General features: G+C 45.5%; 1 protein-coding gene across 3 annotated transcripts in view; it reads right to left on the minus strand.

Annotated features, from left to right (window-relative positions):
- Positions 1 to 16,264, minus strand: part of ccdc88c (coiled-coil domain containing 88C) — a 68,224-nt gene that overhangs the window by 21,905 nt on the left and 30,055 nt on the right. For all 3 annotated transcript variants that reach the window (XM_075448960.1, XM_075448959.1, XM_075448961.1), the window contains exons 6-16: positions 14,186 to 14,269; positions 12,851 to 12,994; positions 9,166 to 9,389; positions 8,884 to 8,965; positions 7,971 to 8,129; positions 6,455 to 6,601; positions 4,556 to 4,700; positions 4,292 to 4,473; positions 2,748 to 2,885; positions 2,379 to 2,663; positions 315 to 1,112 (exon numbers count right to left, since the gene is read on the minus strand). In XM_075448960.1, coding sequence (XP_075305075.1) covers positions 315 to 1,112; positions 2,379 to 2,663; positions 2,748 to 2,885; positions 4,292 to 4,473; positions 4,556 to 4,700; positions 6,455 to 6,601; positions 7,971 to 8,129; positions 8,884 to 8,965; positions 9,166 to 9,389; positions 12,851 to 12,994; positions 14,186 to 14,269 — 2,388 coding nt within the window. The remainder of the gene's footprint in view (positions 1 to 314; positions 1,113 to 2,378; positions 2,664 to 2,747; positions 2,886 to 4,291; positions 4,474 to 4,555; positions 4,701 to 6,454; positions 6,602 to 7,970; positions 8,130 to 8,883; positions 8,966 to 9,165; positions 9,390 to 12,850; positions 12,995 to 14,185; positions 14,270 to 16,264) is intronic.

Consider the following 16,264-nt stretch of genomic DNA (forward strand, 5'->3'; position numbering starts at 1 on the left):
ATAGGGAAAGCCATTAGGATACAATTGGTGCTTTTGTTTTGAAAACAGGAAGTGAACCTACCCTCGTTGTAGCTAGCTTGAAACTGCCGTTTTGACAGGAAATGACGATCGGCGACGTCAAGTTACGTTGCATCTTGGGTAGTTTGAGTATGAGTAGTAACCTCATGATGCATACCCAACATTTCAGAGAATCTAGTATGCATCCGGGAACTTCTCACTTACTCAAACTCGCATACTAACTCAGAAAGTTAGTAGGAGTAGTAGGAGAAGTATGCGGTTTCTAACACAGCCCATGTGACCCAGACGGCGCTCACCTCTCTCAGCGTGGCCAGAGTTCTCTTATCGATGGTCGCCCCTTTCTGCAGCTCTTTGTTCTCCCTCTCCAGCTCCTTGGCTCTGACCGCCACCTCCTTCAGTCGCTCCGCCTCCTTCCTCGTGGCGGCGCCCTCCTTCACCGCCGCGGCCAGCTTGCCGCCCCTCTCCTCCAGCTCCGCCTCCTTGCCCTCCAGCAGCGTCCTCATCCTCCAGCCTTCCTTCTCCAGCTGCTTCCTGCTCTTCTCCGACTGCTCCAGGTCCAGCTGCAGCTTCTTCCTCTCCTCGTCTCCTTCCTCCCTCCGCCGCCGCTCCTCCCTCAGCTCCTCCACCTCCCTCCTCAGCTCCTCCTCCCTGCTCTGCGCCTCCTGCGCCGCCCCCTCCACCTCCACCCTCTGCTCTCTGCTCCTCTCCAGCTGCTCCTCTAATCGATGCTTCTCCTGGTTCAGAGACGACAGATTCACCTCCAGCCGCTCCGCCCTCTTCTTCTCCGCCTGCGCCTCCTCTCTGACCTGCTCCACCCTCCTCTGCACCTCCTGCGTCTCTTTCTGCGCCTCCGTCAGCTCCTGCTGCAGCGTGGGCAGGCGGGCGGACGAGGAGCGCAGGTTCTCCAGGGAGCAGCGGAGGTCCAGGTTCTCCTTTGACAGCAGACCGTTCTCCGCCTCCTGCTTCGCCAGCCGCTGCAGCTCCCGCTGCCCGTCCTCCACCTCCCGCTTCAGCTTCAGCACCTCCTGCTCCAAGGGCGCCACCTGCCGCTCCAGCACCTCCGAGCGCTCGCTGCACGCACGCAGCGACGCCACCTGGGGGCGGAGAGGGAAGCAGAATCCAATTCAATCCAATTTTACTTATTTATTTATCTATTTAATTTTATTTTTTTTTTTAATCCAATTTAAAGCAATACAATGTAACTTCTTAAAAAGCCCATTATGGAGCTCCCCCTACAGGCTTGGAGGTAATGTACGGTTAAGACACTGTCGTAAATCTCTTTCTCTTCCTTGCTTCATCAGTCTACGTCTTCTTCTGTTTCTTCGGTGCCTCTGCCATGATGAGCGTACTGACAATGTTGCGCTAGCTTAGCCTTATACCTGGGAGCGTGAGAGGGGTCTATTTGTTTTTGCGGTAGGTGTGCCAGAAAGCAAGTCGAAGTACTTCCGCTCAGCTCCCGGGCCGCTCCAGCAAAGTTACATAGCGCAGTTTTTCCAACTCAGACCCCCGAAGGGCATAGGAGACAGGCCAATCATAATATTAAAACTCATTCTAGCAGCACAAGCTGTTTTCAAGCTGTTTTAAGGTAGAAATGTTACATAGTATTGCTTTAATCCAATTTTACTTGATTATTTATTTATTTATCTATTTCATTTTTTATTATTTTTTCAATCCAATTTTACTTATTTATTTACTCAATTTATTAAACTTTTTATTATTTTTTTTAATCCAATTCTACTTATTTATTTTTCTATTTAATTTAATTGATTTTTTTTTATTATCCAATTTAACTTATTTATTTATTTATCTATTTAATTTATTTATTTTTAATAAAATTTAATCCAATTTTACTTATAAAACACTTTACAACAACCTCCGTTGACCAAAGTGCTGTACAGAAAAAAACAACAAAAAAACAACAACAAAGAAATCAAAAGAATAAAATACAAGAATAAATTAAAAGGCATAAAACAGCTATATAATTTAAAACAATAATAATACTAAAAATAGTAATTATACATTCAACATCTCACATCGTGTCGAAAGCCAAGGAGAAGAGATGCGTTTTAAGATTTAAAAACAGGCAGAGAGGAAGCCGGTCTGACGTGGAGAGGGGGGGGGGGGGGGGGTGTATAGGGCTGTAGCAGCTTTGCGAGACCATTGAGGGATTTAAAAGTAAATGAAAGAATTTTAAAACTGATCCTAAAATGTACGGGCAGCCAGTGAAGTGAGGCCAAAACGGGGGAAATATGCTCGTATATGTGCCAGTTAAAAGTCGTGCGGCAGCATTTTGCTCCATCTGGAGACGGGCGATGGAGGACCCACTGACGGCGGACACGAGGAGCGGTTCTGTGGGTTACCTCTCTGTTCAGGGCGTCGCGGCTCCTCTCCAGCCGGGACACCTCCCGCTCCGCCTCCTCGCACCTCCCCGCCCGCTCCCGCAGCCGCTCCGCCTCCTCGCTGACCACCTTCAGCTGCGTCTCCAGGCTGGCCAATCGGGAGCCGGTGTCGGTGATGCTCTGGTGCAGCACGCGGTTCTTCACCTCCACCTCGCGCACCCTGGCCTCGCTGTTGGACTGAGCGCGCTCCTGAAGGGACGCCACCGCCTCCGACAGGTGCTGCTTCTCGCTCTCCAGCTCTGAGATCTGATTGGACGGGACGGGCAGAGGAGGCGTGTCATAAGGAAGCACTTTGGCGTCTTTTCTGATCGAGCCGAGGGCGTGACGTACCTGTCGGTCCTTCTCGGCCCGCAGAGCGTGCAGCTCCCGCTCCAGACTTTGCTTCTCCTTCAGGAGCTCCTCCCCCAGAGACTCCATGTCCTGGTTGGTCAGTCTCTCCTGGTCCAACAAGCCCTGGAGACGCTCCAGCTGAGAAAGAATAAACATCACAACATTATGGATCAGAAGACAAACAAGAGCATGTTTCCACCTCAGAACTTTCTTCAGACTCCGTCCCAAAAGGAGTTCATTCGGTCTGCGTCATGATGGACGCCGTCACGCTCCAGCTCGGCTGACGGCGACCTCTTGTGACCTCTCGTGGGGTCGGACAAGTTTTACTAACGCGAGTCAAAAATATAAAAATGAGGTTTGGTGTTGGTTTAAGCCCTCATTTCACAGCTGTCTGTTTTCAGTGGAGACTTGGACTTAAGGAACTAAAAAAATGGGTTTTTGGTAGGGCTGGGCGAGTTAACTCGTTAATTATTTAACGCCGATAAATATTTTATTGTGCATTAAAGCAGGTTTTATTTTATATACATTTTTAATTAATTAAAAAAAAAAAATGCAATTACATTTTTTTAATTTTATTTTTACTTTTTAAATTAAAATTCTTAATTCGTATTTTTATTTTTTTAATTAAAATTTTTAATTTTTTAATTAAATTTTTTATTTTTTTTTAAATAAAATTTGAAATTTTTTTTAATTACATTTTTTTATTTTTTGGGGGGCTTTTGTGCCTTTAATGGATAGGAAAGTTCAGAGAGACAGGTAGCAGGGGGCAGAGAGAGGGGGAACGACACGCAGCACAGGGCCGTCCGATGCGGGACTCGAACGGGGGCCAGCTGAACCCACTACGCCACGGACCACCACTGTTTTATTTTGTAAAAGTCTGTTGCTCACAGGCTTTTATTCTGTAAAAGTCTGCTGCTGGCTGCTGCGGAACAGGAAAAGAAAGTAATCGGCAGATCCACCAAACATGGAGAAGGGTACGGAACTTTTACTCGGCCATTTTCATTTTAAAGTTCTTCCAGACGGCGGAGTCGACAGAACCAAAGTCATCTGTAAACGCTGCCAAGTTGAATTGTCTTCTCAGCGTAGTAGTTCCAGTCTAAAATATCACTTAAAGGCAAAACACACAACTGATAGCAGCAAGTCATTCAAGGAAACAGACAGTGGAGCGAGGCTTCTACATAAAAACTACAGAAAGATGCTGATGTTAAAAGTGTGTTTGCACAACAAATGTTATGGCACTTTCATTCATATGGCAGCACATTTAAAATAAAACTAAATGCTAAAAGCTATACGCTACTTTTGGATTTTGTGTACAAATGCGATTAATCAGGGAAATCGTGTGATTAAACATTTTAATCGTTGCCCAGCCCTTGTTTTTGGGGAGTTTTACTCTTGCCGGTGACTTCAGAAACCCTGATAAAGCCTTCACTACAGTAGCTGCTGTTTACCATCAGAGCCTGAATAAGGGCAGCTGGACTTCTTTCAGCTCATGTGAGTGTTTGCATCTGCTCTAAATGTTGTGTAAAGCCCTCCTTCTTCTTCACCTTGTTGCTCAGACTCTGGTTCTCCCGGTCCAGCTCCTGGGTGTGCAGCTGCTGCTCCTGCAGGACGTGGTTCTCCTCCTTCAGCCGCTCTATGGACGCCTGCAGCTCCCGGTTCTCCTTCTCCAGCTTCAAGGCGCGACTGGACACGCACTCGTTCAGCTCATGGACCAGAGACTTGCGGGCTGCGGGAACAGAGAAGCACGAGCGGTTATGAAACGGCGTCGGCGAGGAGTGTGAACGGCGGGCTGGCGGCCGGCGTCGTACTCTCTGTGTTGTCGTGGTTCTTGGTGAGCTGCTCCAGCTCCCAGCCCAGATGAGCCGACTCGTTCATGCTCTGCTTCTGTCCGATCTCCAGCAGCATGTTCTCCTCCACCAGCTCCTCCAGCCGCCGCCGCTCGTTGTCCCGCTCCTGCACGCCAATAAATAAATAAATAAATAAATAAATAAATAAATAAATAAATCAATCAATCAATCAATCAATCAGCAAACTCATCGGCAATCACGACTGGTCAAAGCTACTCGGGCTACAAGAAGCTTCCTGTCTCTCTGAACTTTCCTATCCATTAAAAGGCACAAAAGTCCAAAAAAAAAACTTTGAAAGTTTTGTTGAATTAATGTAAAATAAATAAATAATAAAGAAAGAAAGCTAAAGATGGAAAGTCGGCAAACTGACTGGTCAAAACTACTCGGGCTACAGGAAGAAGACTATGGCTGCGTTCGAAACCGCATACTACTCCTACTACTCATACTACTCATACTTACTTTCTGAGTTAGTATGCGAGTTTGAGTAAGCGAGAAGTTCCCGGATGCATACTAGATTCTCTGAAATGTTGGGTATGCATCATGAGGTTACTACTCATACTCAAACTACCCAAGATGCAACGTAACGTGACGTCGCCGATCGTCATTTCGTCACTGCGGCTAGCTTTAGTAGCGCCGAATTCATGGGAACAAAATTGTAAACAGCCGGTTTTTTGTCAGGTTTTCAACACGTTGGGGATCTAAACGACTACTTTCTCACCTGAAAATGTTTCAAATGTTGCTAAAGTTTACAGACTTTAGAGCTAAAGAGAAATCAGCTTCAGGCTGGCTGATTTCGGCTCGGGCAGGAGCGAAATGCATTGTGGGTAAACGCTCTGCATACTGTCTTATCGATGAGTATGTAGTATGTAGTATGTAGTATGCGGTTTCGAACACAGGCTGTAAGAAGTGGCTACAAGAAGCTTCCTGTCTCTCTGAACTTTCCTATCCATTAAAAGCCACAAAAGCCCCAAAAAAACTTTAAATTTATCTTTCTTTATTTAAAAAAACAAACAAAAATTTTAAACTAGAAAGAGCTGTTCCTGTAAAACAGCAGTGAGAATGCTTATGAGCTGAATGGGGATAGCTGACCATGCTAAAAAAGCTGAAAATGGTTCAATTTTAGCAGTAAAAACTGTTGCTAAGGTATTGGTTGAAGGAATTTTGTGATTTTTGTGAACTACCAAACTTAACATTGGAGTTAGTCAGAGAATTTGAGAGGTTGATCTCGGTTCAAGGCTCATAGCTGAAATTCTGTAAATTTGAGCTCTTTAGTAGTTACATTGGCTGAAAGAGGACAAATGTTTCCTACATTTTAAGGTATAATTTGTTTCTGTAAGTTAAACTGTATGAAAGTTAGAGGAATTTGTTTGAAAAAACTGAAAAATTTGAAACTTATCAGCACGCACTCAACTGTGTGCTCATTCATAAAAATCAAGAAGGAGCAAAATGTTCATGTTTTTGAAACTGTCATATTTCAAAATTGGCTGAAGATTTGAAAAAGCTGAAACAATTGGTAATAGCTGAATGTCTTGTGACTCATTTAAAGTTTGAATGGTGACTCTAGCTGAAAGCAGTTTCCATTCATTTGAATGACGGGAAAATTTGAATAAAAGTTTGAATATCTTAAAAAGTGTAAAAGTTAAAAACACCAAAAATGATAGCAGGAATCTGCTGAAAGAGCTGAACGTTTTGATAACAAAACTGTAGAAATAGCTGAAAGTATGCAGGAGTAGTTAGGTGCCGAAAACTGGCGGAATAACAATAATAAAGAGAAACAGGAACTTAACAGTGAGAAAGCCTTAAAGCATTCTCACAATAAATAAAGAAAGCTAAAGACGGATCCGTGGCGTGAGTTCGCACCATTTCCAGGTCGTGTATTTTGGCCCGCAGCAACAGGTTGTCCTTCTCCAGCGTGTGCAGCTTGTCACAGCGCCCCCTGGAGGCCGACAGCTGCTCCTCCAGCAGCACCTTGGTCTCCAGCAGCGTCAGGTTGTCCTCGCGCAGCTCCTGGACGACCACAAACACACAAACGCGCACAAACATGCACGCATTAATCCTCTGGCGTCAGCGGCAGCTGCCGAGCGAGGCCGGCCTCGTCTCCGGTTTCCGTCTCGTCTGTCAGAAGGAACAGAAACCGTGTTACTGCGTGGCATCGCCGCACGTTCGGAGGAGACGAAGCCGAGAGTCACATGACTTCGACAGATGGGCCGGCGCCGTTAACGGTGTCCGTTTCATGCTCTGGTGAAACGGCACAAACACACAAACCTGATGGATCCACAAGTGAAACCAAACAGGAAGTCCTTCAGCTCCTTTTGTTCAGATGTTTTTCATCATGTTATTTAAGAACTCTGTAACCGTTCAGACTGCAGCTCCTCTGGGAACCTCAGGAGTAACGAACCAAAGCCAGTTAACGCTTTGAGCCTCCTCTTCTACCGCCGTTGGCGTGCCGACGCTGCACTGATGTTACCGCAGCACAAACCCGCCGTGAGACTGGAAACGACTCCGTTTGAGCCGTTAGCTCAGCCCGGTCTTATAAAAGGTGCAGTTACTGCACCTATTCCAACACCGTTTTGTACTTTTGTGTCATTTAACGCTCCGTATTTACAGGAAATGGCGCCCTAGCCTAGCCTGGGAATTCCCATGCTGCTTTGCGATCGATTTCATTCTCACTGCAAAGTCAGCCTGGAAACCACCGCCCTTATTTTTGCCTGAGTTTGGGAACCAATCACAGAATGGGGGGGGGGGGGCAGCAAGACGATGACGACGTCTATGCGCTACACCGAAGCTTGTAGAGCGTTAATCCAACATGACAGCGGACACAACGTTACCGTTCGATGCAGCCTTAGAAAGTGTTTTGGAGTAGATTCAACCTAGGGTCATTTGAACCGTGACATCCAGCCAAGTAGCCCACCCGCAGTTTTTCCGATCTTGGCCGAACATCAGCTGAGTTACTGAGTTATCCCGAATAGCTTAGTACAAGCGCTAACGGACCCTGGCAGTTTCTCCAAAATTACCACACTAAAATCACATGCCATGAACCAAACTTCTACAGTAGTACAAATATGGTCTGTACTCACAAAACGATGCATTTGGAAGTTTGTACATAGTCCAGGAGTTTATTATTATCAACACAAGCCTGATAGCTTCTCTGCTGCTAAAGCTGCGTCGACGTCACTTCCTTGATCTGGGAGCTTCAAAGTAAGATGAGGGTTGATCTACTACTGTAGACAACAAAGTATATGCTATATTCTACATGAATTTTTATGTTGTAGAGTTGTGAATTTATTTTATCAATGGAGAAATTGAGCAGCCTTGCCCACGCAAGCCCACGCCCAACCGGCGCCGGTTTGCTGTCGGCTGGTGTGCGGCGCCGTACCTCCACTCTGGACTTGTAGAAGTGCACGTCGTTCAGCTTCTCTTTACACCGGCTCAGCTCGGTCTCCAGGCGGTCGACCCGAGCCGCCCGCTCCCTCAGAGAGTCGACCTCGTCCCGGTACACCCGGACCGACCGGGCCTCGCAGGACAGCGACTGGTTCTGAGCGACAAACACACGGAAGGGAAGAGACGGTTTTAAACTGTTCAGGAATCTGAGCTCCTGTTCCATCCTCATTCGTGATGATTTAGACTTTAAACTGTTCGCCACCTTTCCACAGAACATTCCATCTTCATTTTACTTACTACATATAATACTTTGTAATACTTTAATACTACTGTAGTAGTATTAAATAGTATTAAATGTATATGTACATAATACTTTGTACATATATTTTTATTATTTTATATTTCATTATTATTATATTTTTTGTTTTATTGCACCAAACAGACCAGGCCAAATTCTTTGTGTACTTGGCAATAAAATCTTTTCTGATTCTGTTTCTGAACGTCGCTCAAACTGAGCATTTTCAGCTGGTTTTGTATTTTCAGACTCGTAGATGTGATTTATATTTGTTCCTCTTGTTTTCACACGTTCAAACACAGTGATACAAGTTACAAAACACGTGTCTTAGTTCCTGATAAAATGGTGTAAATTCAAAGCAGAATTGCATTATGCTGTAATACCACTGACGTCCACTAGGTGGCTAACACTAAAAATCTCACTAAAACGGTCCCATTAGTTACAGACGTGTGTATTATAATAAATAGTGCATAAATCAGTCATTAATGACATTAATCTGACAGCTTACAGCACAGTGAACGCTTCTTTTTTACAGTCTGTTTGCATCCCAACACAGAAACGAGCCGTTTTCATCGTTTCTGCTTCTCAAAGCCAAAGATAAAAACCTTCTGACCTCTTGTTTCAGCCTCTGTAACTCCTGATCCTGACGCTCCACTTCGTGCTTTGAGTCCATCAGCTGCTCCGTCTTCTCCTCCCTGCAAACACAACCCGTCATTGGCCGTAGATCCGTCTTACTTTGCACATTTATTCTGTTGAACCGTCTAAGCGGAACATTCTCCAGTCTGACTCTGAGAAACTGGCCTCAGATTTATCGCCACACGGCCACACAAGTGACACCAAAAAGAAGCTAAAAGTGTCGCGCTGGAAGATTTATTCAGAAGATTTAAACACTCACAGCTCCTGTCTGTATCTGCGCAGTTTGGCCTTGGTGTCGGCGAGCTCCACCGACAGATGCTGCTTCTCCTCTTTGGTCAGCCCGGACACGGATCCTCCGATGTTCACGCCCACCCCTCCGTGGTTGGGCCCCCTCTCCAGGCCGCCGATGCCCAGCATCCTGCAGCCTTCCTGGGGCTGCTGGCTGCAGAAGTAGTCCCTCTCCTGGGTGAGATCCACGATCACCTGGAAGGAGAGAAAAGACACTAAAAATCAGACATTTGCAAAGACTTAGACTTTATTTTATTGTCATTGCACACAAATCACACGTAAGTTTTGACAACGAAATGTCGTTCCTCGACTTCCGGTCAACATTGCTAGATATTCAAACTATACAGATATAAAGCTATACAGACTGTACAATATAAAAACGGTATGGAAGTGCTATGTGCCAGCACTCGGAATAAAGAATATAAAAAAATAAATAAAATGCACTTAGTGCAAAAGTGTTGCTAAAATATTGCACTCAGCCTGAGGGAAATTGCACAAACAGAAGTGTGTAAAGTACAGATGTGCGAGTAATTGTCCATGTCAATGGGGGGGGGGGTTGTTGTTATGTGGGGGAGATGGATGGATGTGCGTTAAGCAGTCTTATGGCCAGGGGGAAGAAACTGTTCCTCAATCTGGACTGGAAATAATGAGGTCGGTGAGTTCAAGATGAATTGTTGTGGGTTTGTCTTCATTAGGATGGATAAAAGAACACGAGTTGTCCTGAACATCAGCCAAAACACGGCAGCGGAGGTGGTTCACCTCTGAGAATTAAAGCCAGGTTAAAAACACTGGCAGCAGGTTTTCTGCTCAGGTGACGGCAGAACCAACCAAATCCAATCAGACGGGGACCATCCAGAGAAAGCTCTGTTTGCAGGCCAATGCACCCAAAGCCTGATGGGATGGAACGTGACAAAGATCCCAAATACAGAAGCAGGTTTGACAGAAACCGACTTTAATCCATCAGAAGAAACTAAATGAGGATCTAAAAGAATATTTTTAAAATCGCTGCATTTGGTTAATCTTTCGTCTTATTTAATCTTCTGTTTTATTCATATGAACTTTACTTGCGGTGCATTTTTTTAATGATTTTTAAGTGATTTATTGATTCATCCCACTGTTTTAACAACTTGGTCCAGTTCAACGCTGGACTGAAGAAGCTGAGCCACAAAGAGGGATCAGTTCCAACTCTCAGAGCCTGAACTTCAGAGCAGGGAAATGGAAGCATCTGAGAAATAACTCCTCATGGTTTATTTATGGAGTTATTTTCTCCTTTAGCAGCAGCTAACGCTAACAGCTTAGATAATGAAGGTGACATACACCAGCTTCTAAGGAGTTATTGAGTTATTTTCTCCTTTAGCAGCAGCTAACGCTAACAGCTTAGATAATGAAGGTGACATACACCAGCTTCTAAGGAGTTATTGAGTTATTTTCTCCTTTAGCAGCAGCTAACGCTAACAGCTTAGCTAATGAAGGTGACCTACACCAGCTTCTAAGGAGTTATTGCTGTTATTTTCTACTTTAGCAGCAGCTAACGCTAACAGCTTAGCTAATGAAGGTGACGTACACCAGCTTCTAAGGAGTTATTGCTGTTATTTTCTCCTTTAGCAACAGCTAACGCTAACAGCTTAGCTAATGACGGTGACGTACACCAGCTTCTAAGGAGTTATTGCTGTTATTTTCTCCTTTAGCAACAGCTAACGCTAACAGCTTAGCTAATGACGGTGACGTACACCAGCTTCTAAGGAGTTATTGCTGTTATTTTCTCCTTTAGCAGCAGCAAACGCTAACAGCTTAGCTAATGACGGTGACGTACACCAGCTTCTAAGGAGTTATTGCTGTTATTTTCTCCTTTAGCAGCAGCAAACGCTAACAGCTTAGCTAATGAAGGTGACGTACACCAGCTTCTAAGGAGTTATTGCTGTTATTTTCTCCTTTAGCAGCAGCTAACGCTAACAGCTTAGCTAATGACGGTGACGTACACCAGCTTCTAAGGAGTTATTGCTGTTATTTTCTCCTTTAGCAGCAGCAAACGCTAACAGCTTAGCTAATGAAGGTGACGTACACCAGCTTCTAAGGAGTTATTGCTGTTATTTTCTCCTTTAGCAGCAGCAAACGCTAACAGCTTAGCTAATGACGGTGACGTACACCAGCTTCTAAGGAGTTATTGCTGTTATTTTCTCCTTTAGCAACAGCTAACGCTAACAGCTTAGCTAATGACGGTGACGTACACCAGCTTCTAAGGAGTTATTGCTGTTATTTTCTCCTTTAGCAGCAGCTAACGCTAACAGCTTAGCTAATGACGGTGACGTACACCAGCTTCTAAGGAGTTATTGCTGTTATTTTCTCCTTTAGCAGCAGCAAACGCTAACAGCTTAGCTAATGAAGGTGACGTACACCAGCTTCTAAGGAGTTATTGCTGTTATTTTCTCCTTTAGCAGCAGCTAACGCTAACAGCTTAGCTAATGACGGTGACGTACACCAGCTTCTAAGGAGTTATTGCTGTTATTTTCTCCTTTAGCAGCAGCTAACGCTAACAGCTTAGCTAATGAAGGTGACGTACACCAGCTTCTAAGCAGTTATTGCTGCTCCTTTCTGAAAGATGAACATTATTGTTCCCACAATACTTTGTTAGCCGAAGGGTTCCGTTCTGTGCTAGCATCTGCTGCTAGCTTACAGCTAACCTGCTAAACTATTTCCCTCTGGGATCAATACAGCAACTATCTGTATCTATGGCTGTGTTCGAAACCGCATACTCCATACTCATCGATCAGACAGTATGCAGAGCGTTTACCCACAATGCATTTCGCTCCTGCCCGAGCTGAAATCAGCCGTCCTGAAGCTGATTTCCCTTAAGCTCTAAACTCTGTAAACTTTAGCAACATTTGAAACATTTTCAGGTGAGAAAGTAGTCGTTTAGATCCCCAACGTGTTGAAAACCTGACAAAATACCGGCTGTTTACAATTTTGTTCCCACGAATTCGGCGCTACTAAAGCTAGCCGCAGTGAGCAACGCACTTCCGATTACTTTCACAAAATAAAATACCCGTTGCCTTTTATCATAGGGAAAGCCATTACCACACAATTGGTGCTTTTGTTTTGAAAACAGGAAGTGAACCTACCCTCGTTGTAGCTAGCTTGAAACTGCCGTTTTGACAGGAAATGACGATCGGCGACGTCACGTTAAGTTGCATCTTGGGTAGTTTGAGTATGAGTAGTAACCTCATGATGCATACCCAACATTTCGGAGAATCTAGTATGCATCCGGGAACTTCTCGCTTACTCAAACTCGCATACTAACTCAAATAGTTAGTAGGAGTAGCAGGAGAAGTATGCGGTTTCGAACACCGCAAACAGCTCTACACCGTATGTAGAGCTGGAGTGTTGTTGGTCTGACTGCAGGAACAGCTTCATTATGTCTGTGTTTCTGCATTAAATCACACAGCTGATGTAGCTGCTGACCTGCCCAGAAGTGTTAAAACAGAGCTCAGAGAGCCGCTGTGCTTAAACCAACAGGTATTTTGACCAAAGTCTGTCTTGTACAGCTCAGGAAATTGTGTCAAATTGTTAAAAAAGGAATAAAAACGTCACCTTTAGGTGAATTTTAACCTATAAGCTTTAAACGCCGTCTGAAAACTCACAAGACATTTAAACCGTACCTCTGTGGCTTTGTCTCGCTGGTCGATGAGTTGCCGTAGCGACGACGCCATGTTGCGGGAGAGCGGCTCCAGCTCTTCGTGAGCGAGCTCGGCCTCGTCCTCCACCCAGGACAGGTCGAGGACATTCAGCTGGTTGTGAGTCACCTGCGACAAACCGGACCAGAGAAATCAGATTTCATAGCACAGAAGCTTCTTAACCTGAAATAACAATTCTTAAAAGTTCAAGCAGACACACAGAACAGTTCTGAGCAGCTTTAAAGTGAATATCTGCTCTGAGCTCTTCTTCTTCTGTCCTCCACTTGTCCAGTTTCCTCAAATGTTTTAAGGACACACTGCACACCATGCTGAGATATGCCAAGTTTTCAGCTAACAGCTCTTTGGGAATCACCTTGTTGCTGCAGAAATCCTGTTTTCTGTCTGTCACACTGTGTTATCTTTGCTGTTTTTCATACATGCAGCTAAAGAAATGGGAACAAATCTTAATTCCAGTCTAAAGCCCACAAAGAGCTTCTATATTATTCATTTCTGGTGGCATAAAACAGTTTAATCATTTCATTTTTATGAATTGTTCCATAATTAGGCATTAGATTGTATCTTATATTCCTTTTTTAAGCTTTAAATTGAATCTTATTTACTTTTTCTTGATGTTGAATAACATATAATTCTTATTATTGTCTGTTTTTTTCCTACAGTTCTACTTTTAGACGTGATAACGTTAATTTTTTGGGGATTAGGATTTTTTTAAACTGAATTTCTCATATTAATTTGACTCTTTTGGTAACTGAAAGCAGTTTTAAAAGTAAATGTACAAAAAAGTTGAAACTATGAAGCTGTTTTTCACAGATGCAGCTAAAGAAATGGGAACAAATGATGTGTCTCTGTGACAGGCTGCTGGGAACAAAGTGCCTAAAGATCCAGTTTAAAATGTGGACACAACACTGGTTCATCCCTTGAGTTAGGAGCCTTTTTCCTGCCTGAATGGTTCACAGCTCAGAGTTAAGTGGCTTAATGAAGAAAAAACACATTCCTCTGAAGATGCTCAGGTACAAGGACTGGACTGAAGATGAGGGAAGAAGCAGAAAAACTGGAGAACTGTTGATCAGGACACTTTTAAAGGTTAGAGACAGAAATGAGGCTGAATCAGGAGTTTATATACTGAAGTTATGAGTATGAATGTATCGGAGATAACGCTTCCTCCACAGAACTTTATTTTATTGGTGTTGTACAGGTGGAGGATGAGTGTTTGGCTGCTAAAACATTCAGAAAATATGATGGAAACTGAGTGAAAGGAAGTAAACCGGATCGCAGGCGGGACCAGAACCGTGTTCTACTGACCTCCTGGATGTGAGACACGATGGCAGCTTGAGTCTCGATGTCCAGCAGCTTGATCTTCTCGATCATCTCCTCCTTCCGCTCACACTGAGCGAGTAACACAGGAGAGAGAGGAGGCATGAGCACATCAAGCAAAGACACTGTTGTTTGTGTTAGTTTGTGTTCCGATGGGAAGGAAACCTGGCTAAATGTGCTGAATTAGTTTGTTTATCTGGACAAAGAGTGATTTTGTACAACACCAAACACATTTCCATGCGGTTTTATCAGCTCCCCCCCTCCCTGTAACTCCCATTCATTCCTCCCCTGGTGGCCTTCCTCTTTCCGGGAACCAGTTGAACCAGTGCAGGGAGACAAAGAGAGTCGAGACTCAGGGAGAGGGAGTGGAGTTAGGAAGGGGAGGGGAGTTAGGAAGGGGAGTGGAGTTAGGAAGGGGAGTGGAGTTAGGAAGGGGAGTGGAGTTAGGAAGGGGAGTGGAGTTAGGAAGGGGAGTGGAGTTAGGAAGGGGAGTGGAGTTAGGAAGGGGAGTGGAGTTAGGAAGGGGAGTGGAGTTAGGAAGGGAGAAACAAAGGGAAACCAGATGAGAAGAGGGCAAGCTGGTTCAGAGCCGTGTAAGTGGACAGATGGAAAACAGGTGGAGGACAGGTGGGAAACAGGTGGGAAACAGGTGGGAAACAGGAGGCAAACAGGCGGGAAACAGGTGGGAAACAGGTGGGAAACAGGCGGGAAACAGGTGGGAAACAGGTGGGAAACAGGAGGCAAACAGGCGGGAAACAGGTGGGAAACAGGCGGGAAACAGGTGGGAAACAGGAGGCAAACTGGTGGAGGACAGGTAGAAAACAGGTGGGAAACAGGTGGGAAACAGGAGGCAAACAGGCGGGAAACAGGTGGGAAACAGGTGGGAAACAGGAGGCAAACAGGCGGGAAACAGGCGGGAAACAGGTGGGAAACAGGAGGCAAACAGGCGGGAAACAGGTGGGAAACAGGTGGGAAACAGGAGGCAAACAGGAGGCAAACAGGCGGGAAACAGGCGGGAAACAGGTGGGAAACAGGAGGCAAACAGGCGGGAAACAGGTGGGAAACAGGAGGCAAACAGGCAGGAAACAGGTGGGAAACAGGTGGGAAACAGGAGGCAAACAGGCAGGAAACAGGTGGGAAACAGGTGGGAAACAGGAGGCAAACAGGCGGGAAACAGGCGGGAAACAGGTGGGAAACAGGAGGCAAACAGGCGGGAAACAGGTGGGAAACAGGCGGGAAACAGGTGGGAAACAGGTGGGAAACAGGAGGCAAACAGGCGGGAAACAGGCGGGAAACAGGTGGAGGACAGGTGGAAAACAGGCGGAAAACAGGAAGAAAACAGGCGGGAAACAGGTGGGAAAAAGGCGGGAAACAGGCGGGAAACAGGTGGGAAACAGGTGGAGGACAGGTAGAAAACAGGTGGGAAACAGGTGGGAAACAGGCGGGAAACAGGCGGGAAACAGGTGGGAAACAGGTAGGAAACAGGAGGCAAACAGGCGGGAAACAGGTGGGAAACTGGCGGGAAACTGGTGGAGGACAGGTAGAAAACAGGTAGAAAACAGGTGGGAAACAGGTGGGAAACAGGAGGCAAACAGGCGGGAAACAGGTGGGAAACTGGAGGCAAACAGGCGGGAAACAGGTGGGAAACAGGTGGGAAACAGGAGGCAAACAGGCAGGAAACAGGTGGGAAACAGGTGGGAAACAGGAGGCAAACAGGCGGGAAACAGGTGGGAAACAGGTGGGAAACAGGAGGCAAACAGGCGGGAAACAGGTGGGAAACAGGTGGGAAACAGGTGGGAAACAGGAGGCAAACAGGAGGCAAACAGGCGGGAAACAGGTGGGAAACAGGTGGGAAACAGGCGGGAAACAGGAGGCAAACAGGCGGGAAACAGGTGGGAAACAGGTGGGAAACAGGAGGCAAACAGGCAGGAAACAGGTGGGAAACAGGTGGGAAACAGGCGGAAAACAGGTGGAAAACAGGCGGGAAACAGGTGGGAAACAGGAGGCAAACAGGCGGGAAACAGGCGGGAAACAGGTGGCAAACAGGTGGGAAACAGGTGGGAAACA

The sequence above is a fragment of the Odontesthes bonariensis genome, chromosome 17, assembly GCF_027942865.1.
Source record: "Odontesthes bonariensis isolate fOdoBon6 chromosome 17, fOdoBon6.hap1, whole genome shotgun sequence".
NCBI classification, from domain to species: Eukaryota; Metazoa; Chordata; class Actinopteri; order Atheriniformes; family Atherinopsidae; genus Odontesthes; species Odontesthes bonariensis.